Source organism: Neopsephotus bourkii, unplaced genomic scaffold (genome assembly GCF_033783945.1).
Source record: "Neopsephotus bourkii isolate Nb327-2 ecotype Australia unplaced genomic scaffold, CSIRO-AGI_Nbou_v1 NB_39, whole genome shotgun sequence".
NCBI classification, from domain to species: Eukaryota; Metazoa; Chordata; class Aves; order Psittaciformes; family Psittacidae; genus Neopsephotus; species Neopsephotus bourkii.
In genome coordinates this window covers 861,997-877,922 of record NW_026900556.1, presented here as the reverse complement: position 1 = coordinate 877,922, position 15,926 = coordinate 861,997, and the positions used below count along the sequence as shown (strand labels likewise).

General features: G+C 49.1%; 2 protein-coding genes across 4 annotated transcripts; both read left to right on the top strand.

Moving 5' to 3' along the window:
* Window positions 1-204: 204 nt before the first annotated feature.
* FLCN (folliculin) lies at window positions 205-11,854 on the top strand. Of its 3 annotated transcripts, none has more exons than XM_061346019.1 (12): window positions 205-331; window positions 1,037-1,315; window positions 2,083-2,229; window positions 2,871-3,092; window positions 3,569-3,729; window positions 4,944-5,035; window positions 5,758-5,948; window positions 6,811-6,924; window positions 7,274-7,397; window positions 7,745-7,876; window positions 9,175-9,280; window positions 10,378-11,854. In XM_061346019.1, the coding sequence occupies exons 2-12, from the start codon at window positions 1,067-1,069 to the stop codon at window positions 10,577-10,579; spliced, it is 1,740 nt and encodes a 579-aa protein (XP_061202003.1). In that variant the 5' UTR covers window positions 205-331; window positions 1,037-1,066; the 3' UTR covers window positions 10,580-11,854. The 3 variants fall into 3 exon arrangements, with proteins under 3 accessions (XP_061202003.1, XP_061202021.1, XP_061202011.1); XM_061346037.1 differs by lacking the exon at window positions 205-331 and adding an exon at window positions 432-456; XM_061346027.1 differs by lacking the exon at window positions 205-331 and adding an exon at window positions 502-746.
* Window positions 11,855-13,652: 1,798 nt separating this feature from the next.
* On the top strand, window positions 13,653-15,285 carry PLD6 (phospholipase D family member 6). The gene is made up of 2 exons (XM_061346743.1): window positions 13,653-14,076; window positions 14,775-15,285. The coding sequence occupies exons 1-2, from the start codon at window positions 13,653-13,655 to the stop codon at window positions 15,011-15,013; spliced, it is 663 nt and encodes a 220-aa protein (XP_061202727.1). The 3' UTR covers window positions 15,014-15,285.
* The last annotated feature ends 641 nt before the right edge of the window (window positions 15,286-15,926 follow it).

Genomic DNA, 15,926 nt, shown 5'->3' with positions numbered 1-15,926 from the left:
CCGCCATGCGGCCCGCACCATCTGGTGCGGGGAGGGGGGGAGCGGACCCCGCTCTGGGTGCAGCCCTTGCGGGTTTGCAGGAGGCGGCTAGTCCCCTCTGGGCTCCTGAGCAGCAGGCACTGTTTTTGGCTTTCTGCGGTGAAACAGCGGGACACTGGACAGCGAGGGAAGGAAGGAGGAGTGTTCCGGACCTTCTCATCCTCCCCCTCTCTTAGTAATGGTTTTGCCCAGCCCCTGTGGAGAGGGCGGCCGTGGGCCGAGTCACTGCCGCACCGTGGGGGGAGTGGGGGATCGTGTGGAGAGCAGCGGGGAGGCCCGGCTCTGTACCGCGGTACGAACTGACTCCCCCTCCTTCTCTCCCGCTTTCAGCTCCTTCTCCTTGCCGCTCCTCGTCGGCGGCGGTTGTGCAGCCGAGGAGCTGCCGGCTCCTCTTCCCCCCAGCTGCCGGTAGGGATGGTACGGGCCGGTGGGTCAGTCAGTGTCAGGCGCCCGCTGGCACGGGACGGGCCGGGGCGGGGGAGCAGGAGCCGCGGTAAGAGCGGTCGGGGCCGGGTCGTCGGTGTCCGGGACCGGGGAGGCCGGGGACCGGAAGGGGTGGCAGGCCCGGGTCCGGCTGGGCCTGAGGCGTTCGGGTCCGAGGGGGCTGAGCAGAGCCGGTTACCCCCTGAGGGCCTCCGGGCACGGGGAAGCTGCGCTGGTGGTGTCCGGGCACGGAGGTCTGATCTGACAGACCCTAGCCTGACCCGGTAAGAGCAGAGGTATCCGGTCACAGGGGGTCTGGTCCAGTCCCCCTCCCCACTGGGGCTAGCGGTGTCCCGGGTTATTGTCGTTGACCCGTGCTGTTCCCACCCTGTCAGGGTGCGAAGGGCTGGGCCTTACTCAGGTCACCCCGTGGTGGAGCTGTGCTGGTCCCTTAGGCTGAGCTTAAGGGCAGTCGTTTCTGTAGGGATACAGAACAGGACCTGTGGTGACCAGGCCAAAGAGATGCTTTAATATCCGTTGTTCTGATGTTGTGTGTTTTCTCCCTTACCCGCAGGAGGCCTGACGCATGTGCTGAGCTCTCACTATGAATGCTATTGTTGCCCTCTGCCACTTCTGTGAGCTCCACGGCCCTCGCACCCTCTTTTGTACTGAGGTTCTACACTCACCGCTCCCCCAAGGCGCGGGCAGCGGGGACATCTCCGGGCAGAATGAGCAGGCAGAAGAGGAAGAAGGTGGCATTCAGATGAGCAGCCGCATCCGCTCGCACAGCCCAGCGGAAGGTGCCAGCGCTGACTCCAGCAGCCCAGGGCCGAAGAAGTCAGATATGTGTGAGGTAAGAGTGAAGATCTGTGTGTGGACATCAGTGTCCTTTGGCTTAACTAAAGTTAATTGGATTCTCCAATGCAAATCCAGTTGTTTGAGAGAGGAAAAAAGGTGATCTGCGCTTGTTTCATATGTGACTGCTGGTGCCAGAAGATCTCTGCTTCCTCCTAATGATCTGTGACAAAAGGATAAGGAACTGTTCAAGATGGTGTCTTGAGGTCTCCTTAAGCCTTGTGTTTTGTGAATCTCTTGTGTCTGGGAAGTGCTTTCCTTATGCTCGAAGAGCGTGTATTTTATAGGGTCTGATCATTTATTAATAGTCATTTTAAGAGCTGTATTGATTAGGAAACAGGAAAGAAAAGGCAAAAGGCATTAAAAGAGTAGAGTAAGCATATGTTCTCAGTCATTCTTGTCCTTGTCTCCTATTAGTGCTTGTTCTGAGGTACTTGTTACTTAGTTTCCTTTAGGTTTTGGCCAATTTTGTTAGATCAGTTGGTCTCAGAGCTGCTGTTTACTGAATTTTACCACTTGTAGAGCCAGCACCAAGTTCACAATCAAATTAAATAGGGGGAAATGAACATAAGAACAAAGGAAGTTTATCACACAAAGTTCTGTGTGAGGAGCCGGGTCCAAATCCTCACCCTGGCTCCTGTTTCTTGTCTTCTAAGTAATTTGTGTTGTCATCAATAGGTGTAAGTAACATCTCCCTATGTTTTGAAGGGAAACCTTAGACAACTGCATGCTCATTTATGGCTGGATTTGCTTTTCTATCTTCAGGGTTGCCGCTCTCTTGCAGGAGGACATCCTGGGTATGTCAGCCACGACAAGGAAACGTCGATCAAATACGTCAGCCACCAGCACCCAAACCACCCCCAGCTCTTCAGCATCGTGCGCCAGGCCTGTGTTCGCAGCCTGAGCTGTGAGGTAACTGTCTGGGAGAACAGGGAGGAAACCTGGTCATGGCTTTAGGTATCAGCACTTTGCTCATCCTGACTGCTCTGTGCAGCCTGAAGCAAGGAGGAAAGGCAGACACACAAGTCTGCCCGTGCCAGGTTTGATGGTAGTTTTTAAGGTTGATCTTTGATAACTTTGAGGGTTCCTTCCTCTCACCTTGTAAGTCTGAAAGTTTCCCTTTCTTGATTGTGCTCCTAGATGTTCACTGTTTTCCTTTGTAAGATAAACTGGGTTTGTAAGAAGATTGGAATCTGTTGTTTAGTGCCAGGGAATATTTGATCTTTGTAGACCATTAACGTTCAACATCTCGTAGAAGTGAAGGGAGAAGCATGCAGATCAGTGAGCATTTGTGTGTCAGGATCAGCAAAACCCCTTGTGGATTCTCAACAGTATTGTCATTGAATAGAGCTGAGTTCTTAACATGCTATTAAATTGAAGCTTTTATAGTGTTTGTAGGATATCTCTGGAGGTCTGTTTGACCATATATTTTGGATAGCAGCCTAAAAAAGGCTGGTTTTCTTCACTCAGAGTAGGAAGCTTTGTGCAGTTTATTACCATTTCAGCTGTGTGATCTGCTCAACCACTTTGGTGTATGTGACCTTCCACTTCAGGTCTGCCCAGGACGGGAAGGCCCTATTTTTTTTGGAGATGAACAGCATGGTTTTGTGTTCAGCCACACCTTCTTTATCAAAGACAGCCTGGCTCGAGGCTTCCAGCGCTGGTACAGCATCATCACCATCATGATGGACCGGATTTACCTCATCAACTCCTGGCCTTTCTTGCTGGGAAAAATCAGAGGCATCATTGATGAGCTTCAGGGCAAAGCACTTAAGGTGGGTCAGTGCACAGAGTCTGTTTGACTCAACGTTAGTAAAACATCACAATAGCTGATGTGCAGCTGAGTCAAAAAGCTGATCCAGCTCATTGCAGTCAGAGTGGACGTTAAAGTTGACACAAGGGACAAGAGGCTGGTGTGTATCTGGGGGGTAGGAGAGAAGGAACAGGGTGCCTCTGACATTTTAGACCAGTCATAACACACTTCACAGAGCTACCTGCTAGAAAGTAGCTCTGTTAGAAATTTAAGTAACTAAAGATGAGAAGGATCATGCTTTTGGAGCACTTAATGGTAATTTTAGTCAATCTGAGAATAAGATGTCCCTTCCCTCTCTTTTCCTGTAATTTACAGTTTATTTGGGATGATTGTATGTGATGCACCTTTTCACTTTGTACTTCCATTGAGTATTTTTTGGCCTATCTCTACATAAACATCTCTTTCAGTCTCTTACACTGCCCTTCTTCCATGGTGTAGGTGTTTGAAGCAGAGCAGTACGGCTGCCCTCAGCGTGCGCAGCGGATGAACACGGCCTTCACTCCCTTCCTGCACCAGCGGAATGGCAACGCAGCCCGGTCCTTAACGTCACTGACCAACGATGAAAACCTCTGGGCATGTTTGCATACATCCTTTGCTTGGTAATGAAGAGAATACTGGCATGTTCTGAAAGGGTGGAAATGTGATTTGAGTGGTTTTCTTCTTGATGTAGGAAGTTGGACTTTGCTAAGTAGTCTCTGAATTGGAAGGAGCTAAGCACAAGAAGATGGCAGCCTGCTGATGACTTTAAGACAAAAGAAATCTCTTTGTTGCTGTGAAATAATCATGGAATGGTTTGGGTTGGAAGGGACCTTAAAGCTCATCCAGGTCCAACCCCTGCCACAGACAGGGACACCTTCCACTAGAGCAGCTTGCTCCAAGCCCCTGTGTCCAACCTGGCCTTGAACACTGCCAGGGATGGGGCAGCCACAGCTTCTCTGGGCACCCTGTGCCAGCGCCTCAGCACCCTCACAGGGAAGGATTTTATTCATAATATCCAGTCTAAATCTCCCCTCTTAGCTGCTGTAAGAACTTCCCTTAAGGAGCCTGCTCTTCTCCAGGCTGAACCAGCTCAGCTCTCTCAGCCTGGCTCCAGAGCAGAGCTGCTCTGGAGCAGCATCTCCATGGCTTCCTCTGGACTTACTCCAACAGCTCTGTGTCCCTGTTGTGCTGGAGGCCCCAGATCTGGATGCAGTGCTCTTGGTGGGTCTCATGAGAGCAGCGTAGAGGTGGAGAATACCCTCCCTTGATCTGCTGGTCATGCTAGAGATGAAATAAACCTACTAATGTGACAGCTAATGGAAGCCATGTGTATCTAGATGAAAAACCTCTGCAGTATAAAAGTAGATATGGAAGAAAGCATGGAAAGATGCTCCTACCCTCAGTGTGTTGTACCTTGGATTCACATTTGAAGTACAGTGAGTGGTCACCTGGAAGTGCCAGAGTATTGTGATAGGCAGTGTGGGAGGTGCAGCCGTTTGGTACAGTAGCATGTCTGTGGCAGTCCAGTTGCTCCAGTGCCTGACTTCCTCATCAGACTTCCCTGGAAAGATGCCACAGAGAGGGTTGCAACACCGGCATGTGGCTTGGGTGGGAGATAAGTGTTTTGCAAAATGGTAGTCCTTTTGGTGACTGTGTGTGACAGTGGTTGTAAGATGCACTGATAGTTACCACACTGAGGAAGGCATAGAGATGTGTTGAAAGCAAATACATATTGGTTACTGGTTGGATTTTTGTTGAGCTCATCACACCAAGTGTCTTGCTAGGCTTTTGCAGGTTTAATGAGTGCTGCTTATGTTTCTTTCAATGTTTCCAGGCTTTTGAAAGCTTGTGGCAGCCGACTTACTGAGAAGCTTCTGGAGGGAGCACCAACAGAAGACACCCTAGTTCAGATGGAAAAACTTGCAGGTGAGAGAGGGATTTCCAGAGCTGGAAGATTCTCTCTGAATGCTTTGGATGGTAAAACACCAAATTCTTTCATCATCAGCATCATAAGCACAGCCATCTCTCATCAACTTTAGTGGCAGCCTCTGCAGTAGCTGATGTGCTCTCACATGTAGAGATGACTGACAGGAGCATGAAATCCTTGTCCTCGTAGGCTCTCTGCATGCACACATGATCTTGGTTACTTGAGTGGGAGTGTTGCATCATCCCCATTATTGTTCTCTCTGGCTGGGTTGGCCTTTCCAATGAATCTTTACAACCAGAAGAATTTGCAGTCACAACTCATAGGCTTTTTGCTCCTTTTTCTACAACATTTCGAAAGGGTCGTCATTTATTTCTTGCATTGAATTATTTTATGAATCCATTTAGCTTAGAATCTCCAAAACCTGCCTCCAAGCTTTGGCCATGCCCTTTAAAACAAGAGTAGAGAAGTGGTCAAAAGATGTGATTTTGTGTTCTGTAGAAGCTGAAAATTCCTTCCTGAAGCTTCAGTGCTTATCTTCTATCTGAATTCATAAACTTTGTTAAGACTTTGGGTGTGTCTGTGGTGCCAGTACTTCCAGTTGCTGTGTTCTGAACTCTCTCTTCCCACATCCAGCCAAAATCCATTGGCTGCAGCTTGTGTAAGCAGTTCCTATTCCTAGAGAGCAGCAGTTCTTCCAACCTCTCTGCCCTTCTTTTGCTAGATCTGAAGGAAGAGTCAGAAGGCTGGGATGGTTCTGAGGAAGAAGAGAAACCTTCTTCCCAGGCAGATGCTGTGGAAGGGCAAGAACTATCTAAATGCTCACCTGAAACATCCCTGATGCCAGATTGCAACAGCTGGAATGTAGCTCACAGAAGGTTGTCTGTCTTTCGCTCTCTCAGGCACATGAGGCAGGTAAGAGAGGAGCATGCTACTGATGCTGAATTCCCATGCTAGTAACCTCTTTTCTCCTGATTGTTCTTTAAAAGATACATTTATTTCCTGCACTCTGCACTTCTTCCCTGGCTCTGTGTTCAACACAGAGCCTGCACAGCTCATAACACTGTGTTAACTGCATCTAGATCATGTGGGCTTCCAGTGATCATCAGTCATGTGGGATGGGATCATATGATTTCCATCCAATTCCGCACTCCTCTTCTTCCCAAAAGCAGTGACAGTAATTTAGCACAGAGGTCGTGCAGCATCCCCAAAGCCAAGTATTATTTGCTTAAAACAAAAGTATTTCAGAAGGAAAAAAGACCATTTACAAGCAAAGCAGATGATTCTGTACAGATAATGCTTCTCTCCAGTGCTTCCAGTTACGTGGCTGAGGGGGAAGGTTCAGTGCATTTGACCCACAGCCTCTATCACACCAGCTTGTTTTCCTGGAAAAGTACCTGCTTTATGTCTTCAGCCTCCTTTTGTTCTACTGTCTCCCAGTTTAGAAGGCTTGAAGCTGTGGAACAGCACCACTGTATTTCAAGTGTGTGCCTTTGGAGGCTTGTCTGAGAACACTGTTTCATCTCTGTGCATAACCCAGATCAGAGAAATGCCTGAAAGTTGTTACCATCTATCAGGAGCTGTTCAGTCCTGCCCCAAAACGCTTGATCTTGGTGCTGTGGTTTAGAGCTACTACTCTGTGTACCAGACCTGCTAAATTCTCGTGTTTATTTCTGCTCTTCAGTCCTAGCCATGTTCTTATGTGGCAGGCATGGTTTTAGTGGACATTTCACTGGTTTTCTTAACCAATGCAGAATGGTTTGGGGTTTTTTTCCAGGTTCTGGGGGCATCAGCATTCCGCATGTTGGCTTGGCATGTTCTGATGGGGAACCAGGTCATCTGGAAAGCTCGAGATACGGATCTTGTCCAGTCTGCTTTTGATGTGCTACGGGTAAAAGCTTTTTCCTTGTGTTTCCTGGCTGCATATTTTTACATATATTTCCTTAATAATCCAGTCTTCATAATAGCCTGTCTCTGACATGTAATCTCATGGAGAATGTGGTCTGAATTAATGGGTTTGAAAACACAAAACCACCAACAAAAAGGAGCCACCAAAGAAAGGAGACTCAGCCTTTGGATGCTGTGGTTGTCCTCAGCAACTTTCAAGCTGATCTGGGGGGATATTTCTGATCTTCCCCCAAGCAGTGCTCCAAGTCTTTCTCCTTGGAAGTCAGGAAGAAAATTGTACTGTACTCCTTTACTTCCAGTGTTTCTCCTGATGTGTTTCCTTCCTTCTCCAGACTATGCTGCCTGTTGGTTGCGTGCGGATCATCCCCTACAGTGACCAGTATGAAGAGGCGTATCGGTGTAACTTCCTAGGGCTTAGCCCACACGTCCAAATCCCATCCCACATCCTGTCATCTGGTAAGACCCTGGTGCAGAGCCCTCTCCTTTCCCTGTCATGTTAAAGGGCACAAGATTCTTATTTTATTTATGGAGTGTTGCCAGATAGTCTAACAGTGCTGCATGAACTAAAACTTGTACCGCATCATTTTGTTTGCCCTATATCCCTACCTGAGCAGTAGTGGAGAGGTGCGACACCTGCTTTAAGCACTGATCAGACATAGCCAACAGTCTTGGTTCCTATGGGGGAAAGGTTGATGCTGGATCAAACGCTGACAGAGCTGTGTTTCCTCCAAGCAGGGTGTGGAGCTGTAGTTCAGAACCTGGACTGGTTCAGTTCATGTTCTCTTGGGTTCTTGTCGCTCTAGAGTTTGCGGTGCTTGTGGAAGTTCGTGCTGCAACCCGATCCAGCCTCTACCCAGCGCTGTTTGATGAGGAGCAGTCCCTCAACAAGTACGAGTTTGTTGTCACCAGCGGCAGCCCTGTGGCAGCAGATCGAGGTGGGTGATCTGAAAGCAAGAAGAACCTGTATCACGGAGACTAAACACACATCTTGATTGTTAACTGCTTTTATTCATGTACTAGGGTCAGAAAACAACTGGGTTGAATACTGAGGTGAGGTTTACCGCAGTCTGTTTAATTATGAAGGGTTTGTTTTACCAGATCAGCATTTTGCTTAACTAAAAATAGCAGTACTTGTAGGGAAATTCTTGTGTAACCCAAGTGAACACTTTATATCCTGGAATACTGGGTGTTTATTTGAGTACATCTACCTTACAAGAACTATGACATTATTCATCTCCCACGTTCCACATGGCAGATGGCTAAATCCTTCCTGCTCTGTCCTCTGAAAGTACAGGTGCAATGCAAAGCAGAGACTTACTCTCTGTGTAATGCATACTGACAGTATAATTACAATAGTCTACTTCCCATCCAACCAGTGGCATGTCCAGAGCTTCTGGACTAGAATAGTCACTGAAATGTCATTTCTCCACCACAGCATCAAAGTTATTAGGCTGTGGACTGCCAGGAGAGAAGCCTCCTAGGGAATTCCAGTAAGTGGTCAGGGAGAGGAATGCCTTGGGATGGTTGTTGGTTTGGGTTTTTACTAAGTATCCTGGAACTGCCCTTAAGAAGAGGAATATTGAATCAAGAGTAAGCAGAGACTTCAAAACTGAGGGCTTATATTTTTATGTGTATTATATGAAGTAGGGAGACTTTTCACAACTTGGCATTTTTTAAGGAGCTTTTGACATGAAACTAGAACCAACAAAATCTAAACAACAGTTTAAAATGGGTCTGAAGAAAACAAACTTTGTCATAAGTCCCATTCCTTCTCAGAATTCCATGTTGCTTCTTGGATCAGGTGTTCCTATAGTGGGATGAACTTTAGTTCCTCTTGCATGGAAGCGAAATCAAGACAGGCCACTGGGGGGAACATTTTCCTCCTTATGGAGTATGCAGGTTTCTTCTGGACTCAAGGGAGATTATTATCTATAAACTAAGAGAGCTAAATCTTATGTTGAAGTTGGCTGTGCTGTTACTAATAGTCTAGCTTTCTCCATACAGAGGAAGCTGCATTAATGCACCAGACCAAAGCACTGGTGGAAAGAGTGTGCACTTAAACAGAATAAGAGGTGGAACAAATATGTATTCTTGTCTGTAATTCCAGCAGATATCCAGGCCCTACAATTAAATGGACTAGTCCTTGCTAACAATGACTAGTAAAGGTGTAAGCGGGTAACCTATAGTTTGTGTTCTCTTTCTCACCCTTTTCCCCCTCTTTTTGCCGCTGTAGTTGGTCCTACAATCTTGAACAAGATCGAAGCTGCCCTGACCAACCAGAACCTTTCTGTAGATGTTGTGGATCAGTGCCTTGTCTGCCTGAAGGAGGAGTGGATGAAGTAAGTGTGACTGCATTGCTTTCAGAGAAACAGCTTTGGCACTAATCCCAGAACGGTTACAGCAGAGTACAGGGAAAACGTGTAGTCAGGTAACTTCTGCTGTAGTGTTGACAGTAGCTGGCTTTGCTGTTAGGAGCTAGGAGTATCTGAGTGGTTCTACTCTAGTCAGAAATCCCAGACTGGTTTGGGTTGAAAGGGACCTTAAAGCTTATCCAGCTCCAGCCTCTGTCATGAGCAGGGACCCCTTCCACTGGAGCAGCTTGCTCCAAGCCCCTGTGTCCAACCTGGCCTTGAACACTGCCAGGGATGGGGCAGCCACAGCTTCTCTGAGCACCCTGTGCCAGAGCCTCAGCACCCTCACAGGGAAGAACTTCTGCTCAGTATCTAATCCACATCTCCCCTCTTTCAGTATAAAGCCACCCCCCTTGTCCTGTCCCTACAGGCTTCTGTCAAAAGCCCCTCTCCACCTTTCTTGTAGCCCCCTTTGGGTACTGGAAGTACCTTGAAGAGTAGTCCTTTTGGCTGTCAGCAGTTCTTAACCTTTATGCTTCAGTTCACACATCTGTAGGTTACCTACATGACAATACTTGTCTGCCTCATACACGTTATGAGGATTAAGTCTGCAAATCCATATATGCCTGTCCATGTGTGCTATATTCCGGTGCGGATAACATGCCAAACAGATGTCATGATTGTGCCTTGAGGCACTGTGTTTTAAGGGTGCAGGTATAAAGGAAGACCAGACAGTCATGTGCAATAATTCATGGAACGTTAAGATTCTATGGATTTACCTTAGGGCCTGACTGGCACAAGATGTGTCTGCTAGGGAGGTTCCCAGTTGTCACAATGAATTGTTTTACCTTCGACTAGAATGAAGAAACAAGCTAGAATTGTGCATATTACGAGTGGAAATGAGTAATCCCCCTTTTCTTGTACTCTTCTTCATTCAAAGCATGCGAGGTTTCCACAGAATACTGTTTGAAGCTGTTACTAACATTCCCTTGCAATAGGTCCTGAGAGAAGCTGCAGTTTACTGCTCGTTCCCTCTTTGACGTGTGCAAATCCATTGTAATGACAGGAGTTTCTTGTTCCCGTAGCAAAGTGAAGGTCCTCTTCAAATTCACTAAAGTGGACAGCAGACCCAAGGAGGATACCCAAAAACTGCTGAGCATCCTGGGCGCTGCTGAGGAGGACAACGTCAAGCTTCTCAAGTTCTGGATGACTGGCTTGAGCAAGACATACAAGTCCCACCTGATGTCAACAGTTCGCAGCCCCACATCCTCCGAGTCCAGGAACTAAAAGGTGCCCAACCTCACTTGCTGCCTTCAGATAACCACAGGGACCCCGAGTTACCGCTGCTGAGCCCGCAGCATGTGCATCAGGTGGATAGTGCCACTTCATCACTGTTCTCCTGGTCCTCAGACTAACTTGAAGAGCCACTTGAGTCTTTTCTAATTGCTGTGAGACTGGACTAATACGTGCTAATAAATAGTGCTGCTGTCTGTCCTAAACTCAGCTCTGAACCTAGACCCGCACACTCGAGACTAAAGGGACACTCAAAGAATCAGTGTGAGTTGATTCAGATCCCATCCTGCCTCACTAAGCACTGTGGTGTGGCAGTAGAGCTCAGTTTTAGCTTTCCATTGGCAACACTTGGCTACCTGTGACAACATCCAGATCTCCTGGGGATGGATACGGTTCATCTCTCCAAATCCCACATAAATCTCCTGAATACCTGAGAAAACAAGAACCAAAAACCAAGTGACAACGTCACAGGGTCTGGATCCACGTGTAAATTATTTCAAACCACTCTCTGTTTGGATTTACAAGAGACTTCTTTTCTGCTGTAGCATAAGTCAGGATATCCCATTGGAGTCCTGTCGCTCCACTTTATTTATTTATATCTTAACTTGAGACAGTTTCAGCATTTGCTTCGGAAACCTTGTTGAGGAGGGAGAATTGTAATATAAGGAGTCTCTAAAAGCAGCCTGCTTGCCTCTCTAGAGGGTAAAACACTCGCCTTGTTTTGCCTGCAGTTGCAAAACTTCCAGGTAATGAAGATTACCTCGTCAGGATCCGGTTGCTGGTGGTTTCCTATCTCCAGAAAGAGTTTTCTAGCTTCCTAGTGAAGTTAAGCAGGAAAGATCCAACCTGTAGGTGCTCCCTTATCTAACTCTATAGTAGCCATTTTTTTGCTTAATAGTTCATGGAAACATTGGTGCATTTTTTTAATGACCTAAACCAGATTTTTTTTCCTTATCTGTATTGTAAGGAATTACTGTTTCTGTTGTGAAGTCTTCGTTTTGTTGTTTCCTCTGGATCAACGTTGGGAAAACTTGACATTACCACAGACATTTGTACCAAGCTAAAGGCAGGTTTTACCCAGGTGACCTTCTACACTCATTCAAACAAGACTCGAGCTCAGAGGCGATGTTCCAACTTGTCGTGAGTTCTGTTCTTATATATATATATATATATATATATATAAAATATGCAGGTTGATTTTTTTCTGTGTCTGGAACATCTGTAAAATGGAGACAGGCATTAAATCTCAGTAAGAGCTATTTTTGTAAATGGACAAAGCCTGGGTTTGTGTTCATTTTCTGTGTGTGTTGCTGTGGGGGAAGCAGCAGTTGATCTGTGCCTTAGCCTAAATCTGATTTAATAGGCCTTTTCCTCTTAACTTTGTATTAGTTTCTAGTACATCTAGAGCAAGAGATGCTCAGATACATCAACTAAAATTGCTTGACTGGACATAAAACAACTGCAGGAGACTGAAGCAGCAAACATGCTTGGGCAAAGGCATTACTCTGTTACTTCAAAGCACTTGTTTAACTTCAGGCTTTGGAAAGAAGCTGGCGTTTCCCCATTGTGAGAAAGGAAACGGGAGATGGAGCTTTGAGTAATGCATGCATCTTGTTTCCTATGTGCTAGTCATGAGGGGAGAACAAAGCCCACTGTCAGTGGGGTGAAAGCAACAGAAGTAATTAGAAAGGCACAGACCAGTAAATCAATTTCCAGTGCTTGCTCTTGTAGCAATCTTTTATCAGATCTTCTTTTTGCCCTTGAAAGCTATTCTGCTCCAATCCAGAGCTGTGTAACACAGCAGGTAAGGCATGACTTGGCATTGTTTGATTGCTGAACTGGTTTTATCTTTCAAAGACCAGCTCTCCCAAGCAACCCAGTGTTAATACCTAACGTCCATCAAACCCGCTACTGGTGCATGAGCATCCGGTGTTTCTGAACAGAAGTGTGGTTTCTTCTGAAGCAGCAAGTAGGTGAGCACAAGGTCAAGACTAAGGCTTCATCTTCTTCCTCGTGCTTGTGTAAAGGGTGAGTTGTTTGCAGTGTCACTCTGTCTCTGTCCTGATCTGTGTCACCAGACCCTGGATAATGCATCATTCCTGAGCCAGGGCATGGAAACCACTAACTTGGTGCTTATAAAATGCCCACAGAAAGGAAAGGGGAGAGCTGCTAAGTCTGTGAACACATAAAGCAGATGCTCCTGCCTGCCAGAACAGATCTATACATGGGATTATCAAGTAATTGCCTGGGCAAGTTCCTGCAGCTCCCAGATTATCCCGCGGGCGCTCCTTTTGCTGTCAGTGAGAGCTGGAATGTGCACAAGTTAATTAACCAGAAAGCATGTCTGCAGCCATCTTTCACCACCCTCCTCCATCGAAACGCTACGCCTTGAAGACAAACTGATGGAATCATAGAAGCATAGAACGGTTTTGGACCTGAAAGTTCCAGCCTGGAACACCTTCCACCAGAGCAGCTTGCTCCAAGCCCCTGTGTCCAACCTGGCCTTGAGCACTGCCAGGGATGGGGCAGCCACAGCTTCTCTGGGCACCCTGTGCCAGCGTCTCAGCACCCTCACTGGGAAGAACTGCCTTATATCCAACCTGAACTTCCCCTGTTTCAGTTTGAACCCATCACCCCTTGCCCTATCGCTACAGTCCCTGATGAAGAGGCCCTTTCCAGCATCCTTGTAGTGCCTTTAGTCACTGGAAGTTGCTCTAAGCTCTCTGCACAGCTTCTCTTCTCCGGGCTGAACAGCCCCAATGGCTTAGCCTGTGCTCCATCCCCTTTATCATCCCTGTTGCTCCTCCGGCCTTGCTCCACCAGCCCCATCTCCTTAACGCTGGGCACACCAGAACCACACACCGCAGCGCCTCATGGAGCCAGGATGTCCTTTATCCCATGCGCTGTTCCACCAGCACCGAAGAGGGCGATGGATGCGGGTGAAGGATGCTTGGAGCATCCCTCCCATGCTCCCAGTGCTGCCATGACCCGCGCTGAGCTCAGGGCATCGAGGGGCTCCCCTTGCGGTACCCTCCCTGCGGCGCATCGCGCATGCGCCCGGGGCACCATGTGGGTGCCGGGTGCAGGGGGGCGGCCGGGCCTTGCCGTGGCCATGGCGGCGGCGGCGGCGGCTTGCTTAGCCGTGGCCATGGCGGCTCGGCGCTGGCGGCGTCGCCCCGTCCGTGAGGTGCTGTTCTTCCCCTCGCCGCCCAGCTGCACCGAGGAGCTGCTGGCCGAGGCGGCGGGGCCCGGCGCTCGGGTCCAGCCCTGCCCCTGCCCGCTGCCGCGCAGCGACTGCTCCCTCAGCCGCCTGCTGAGGCGGCTCCTGTCCGCCCGCCGCTCGCTCGACATCTGCCTCTTCGCCTTCTCCTGCCCGCAGCTCGGTCTCGCCGTGCGGCTCCTGCACCGCCGCGGCGTCCGCGTCCGGGTGGTCACCGACGAGCAGTACATGGGGCTGCGGGGGTCGCAGATCGGCCTCCTCCGGCACGCCGGTGAGGCCTAGTGATGGGTGTTGGGGGGGGAAGAGCGGGGCGCTGCGGGGCGAGGGTTGTGTCTGTGGCCGCGGGTTCGAGTCCCGCTGAGGACGTGGTTGTGTCTGGGGCCGCGGGTTCGAGTCCCGCTGAGGACGCGGTTGGGTCTGGGGCTGTGGGTTCGAGTCCCGCTGAGGACGCGGTTGTGTCTGGGGCCGCGGGTTCGAGTCCCGCTGAGGACGTGGTTGTGTCTGGGGCCGCGGGTTCGAGTCCCGCTGAGGACGCGGTTGTGTCTGGGGTTTGGGTTCGAGTCCCCTTGAGGACGTGGTTATGTCTGGGGCCGCGGGTTCGAGTCCCACTGAGGACATGGTTGTGTCTGGGGTTTGGGTTCGAGTCCCGCTGAGGACGTGGTTGTGTCTGGGGCCGCGGGTTCGAGTCCCGCTGAGGACGTGGTTGTGTCTGGGGCCGCCGGTTCGAGTCCCGCTGAGGACGCGGTTGTGTCTGGGGCCGCGGGTTCGAGTCCCGCTGAGGACGCGGTTGGGTCTGGGGCCGCGGGTTCGAGTCCCGCTGAGGACGCGGTTGGGTCTGGGGCTGTGGGTTCGAGTCCTGCTGAGGACGCGGTTGGGTCTGGGGCCGCGGGTTCGAGTCCCGCTGAGGACGTGGTTGTGTCTGAGGCCTTGGGTTCCAGTCCCACTGAGGATGCAGTTGTGTCGTTGTAGGGATCCAGGTGCGCCACGACCAGGGCCACGGGTACATGCACCACAAGTTCGCCATCGTGGACCGGAGGATGCTCATCACGGGGTCCCTCAACTGGACCACGCAGGCCATCCAGAGCAACCGGGAGAACGTGCTGGTGGTGGAGGATGCTGAGTATGTGAAGCCGTACCTGGATGAGTTTGAAAGGATTTGGGAGGAATACAATCCCACCAACAATAGGTTTTTATGCCAAGGACAGTGATGGAGCTGCCTCATACAGCTGGTGGAGTATTAGCAGATGAGAGCATTCACAGCCTATATGGACATCAGTATAGTATCCACTTGGGTGTAATTTAGGCAAGCTCCTGAGAAGCCAAGTTCTCTCTACCCTGAATGACCCGCTTTGCTGTGGGCCATTCCCATGCTAGAGGGAACCACACAGCTATATGGGAATTGTGTTGAGGATAGCTGTGACAGGGCTGCCTTTGTAGGGCTTAAAGCAGGCAGGCTCATTGCTGTGCCCTGGTGCAGTATGTTCACGAGGTGCTTGCAGGTGTTTCAGGGATATTCCAGGAAGGAATTGTGGCCCAACACAAAGAGTTAGCAAACATAGAGTTGGTATAGAGATAGAGTTAAGCACCTTAGTTATGTTTCTTCGTTATGTGTTGGCTTTAATTGTTGAGAGTTTGTAATGGAAATCTATAGACATAAGATGGCAGAGATTAGAAGTGTGTTCTGATTGAGAACAGGGTTCCTCTAGTTTAAGGTGAAGGTTTAAATTGAGCAGAGCTCCAGTTTAAAAGCCTGCAGGTCGCAGGTGCCAATGAGCCCTCATCTTCCAGCAGGGAAGTATTGGGATATCTGGGAAGAACAAAGATATTCTTTGGGATCAGTCGGTCTCGAGTGCAGACGTGGCTGCAGATGACAGCAACAGGATGAGGTGCAAGTAAAAGGGAGGGAGTGGAACACAGATGGGTGCACTTGACCCTATTAAAACCCTACCTGCCATCTGTGTAAGAACTGCTTAAACCTGAGTATAAAGTGCCTCAAAATCTGGCATTTTGATTTGTTTTAAGGTTTTGCCACCAGTTTTTGCTTTGATACAGCAGGGCCGTGATGGGCACTATCAAATTAACTGCGTTCACAGAGAACCTCAATGTCAGCATCTGGGTCTT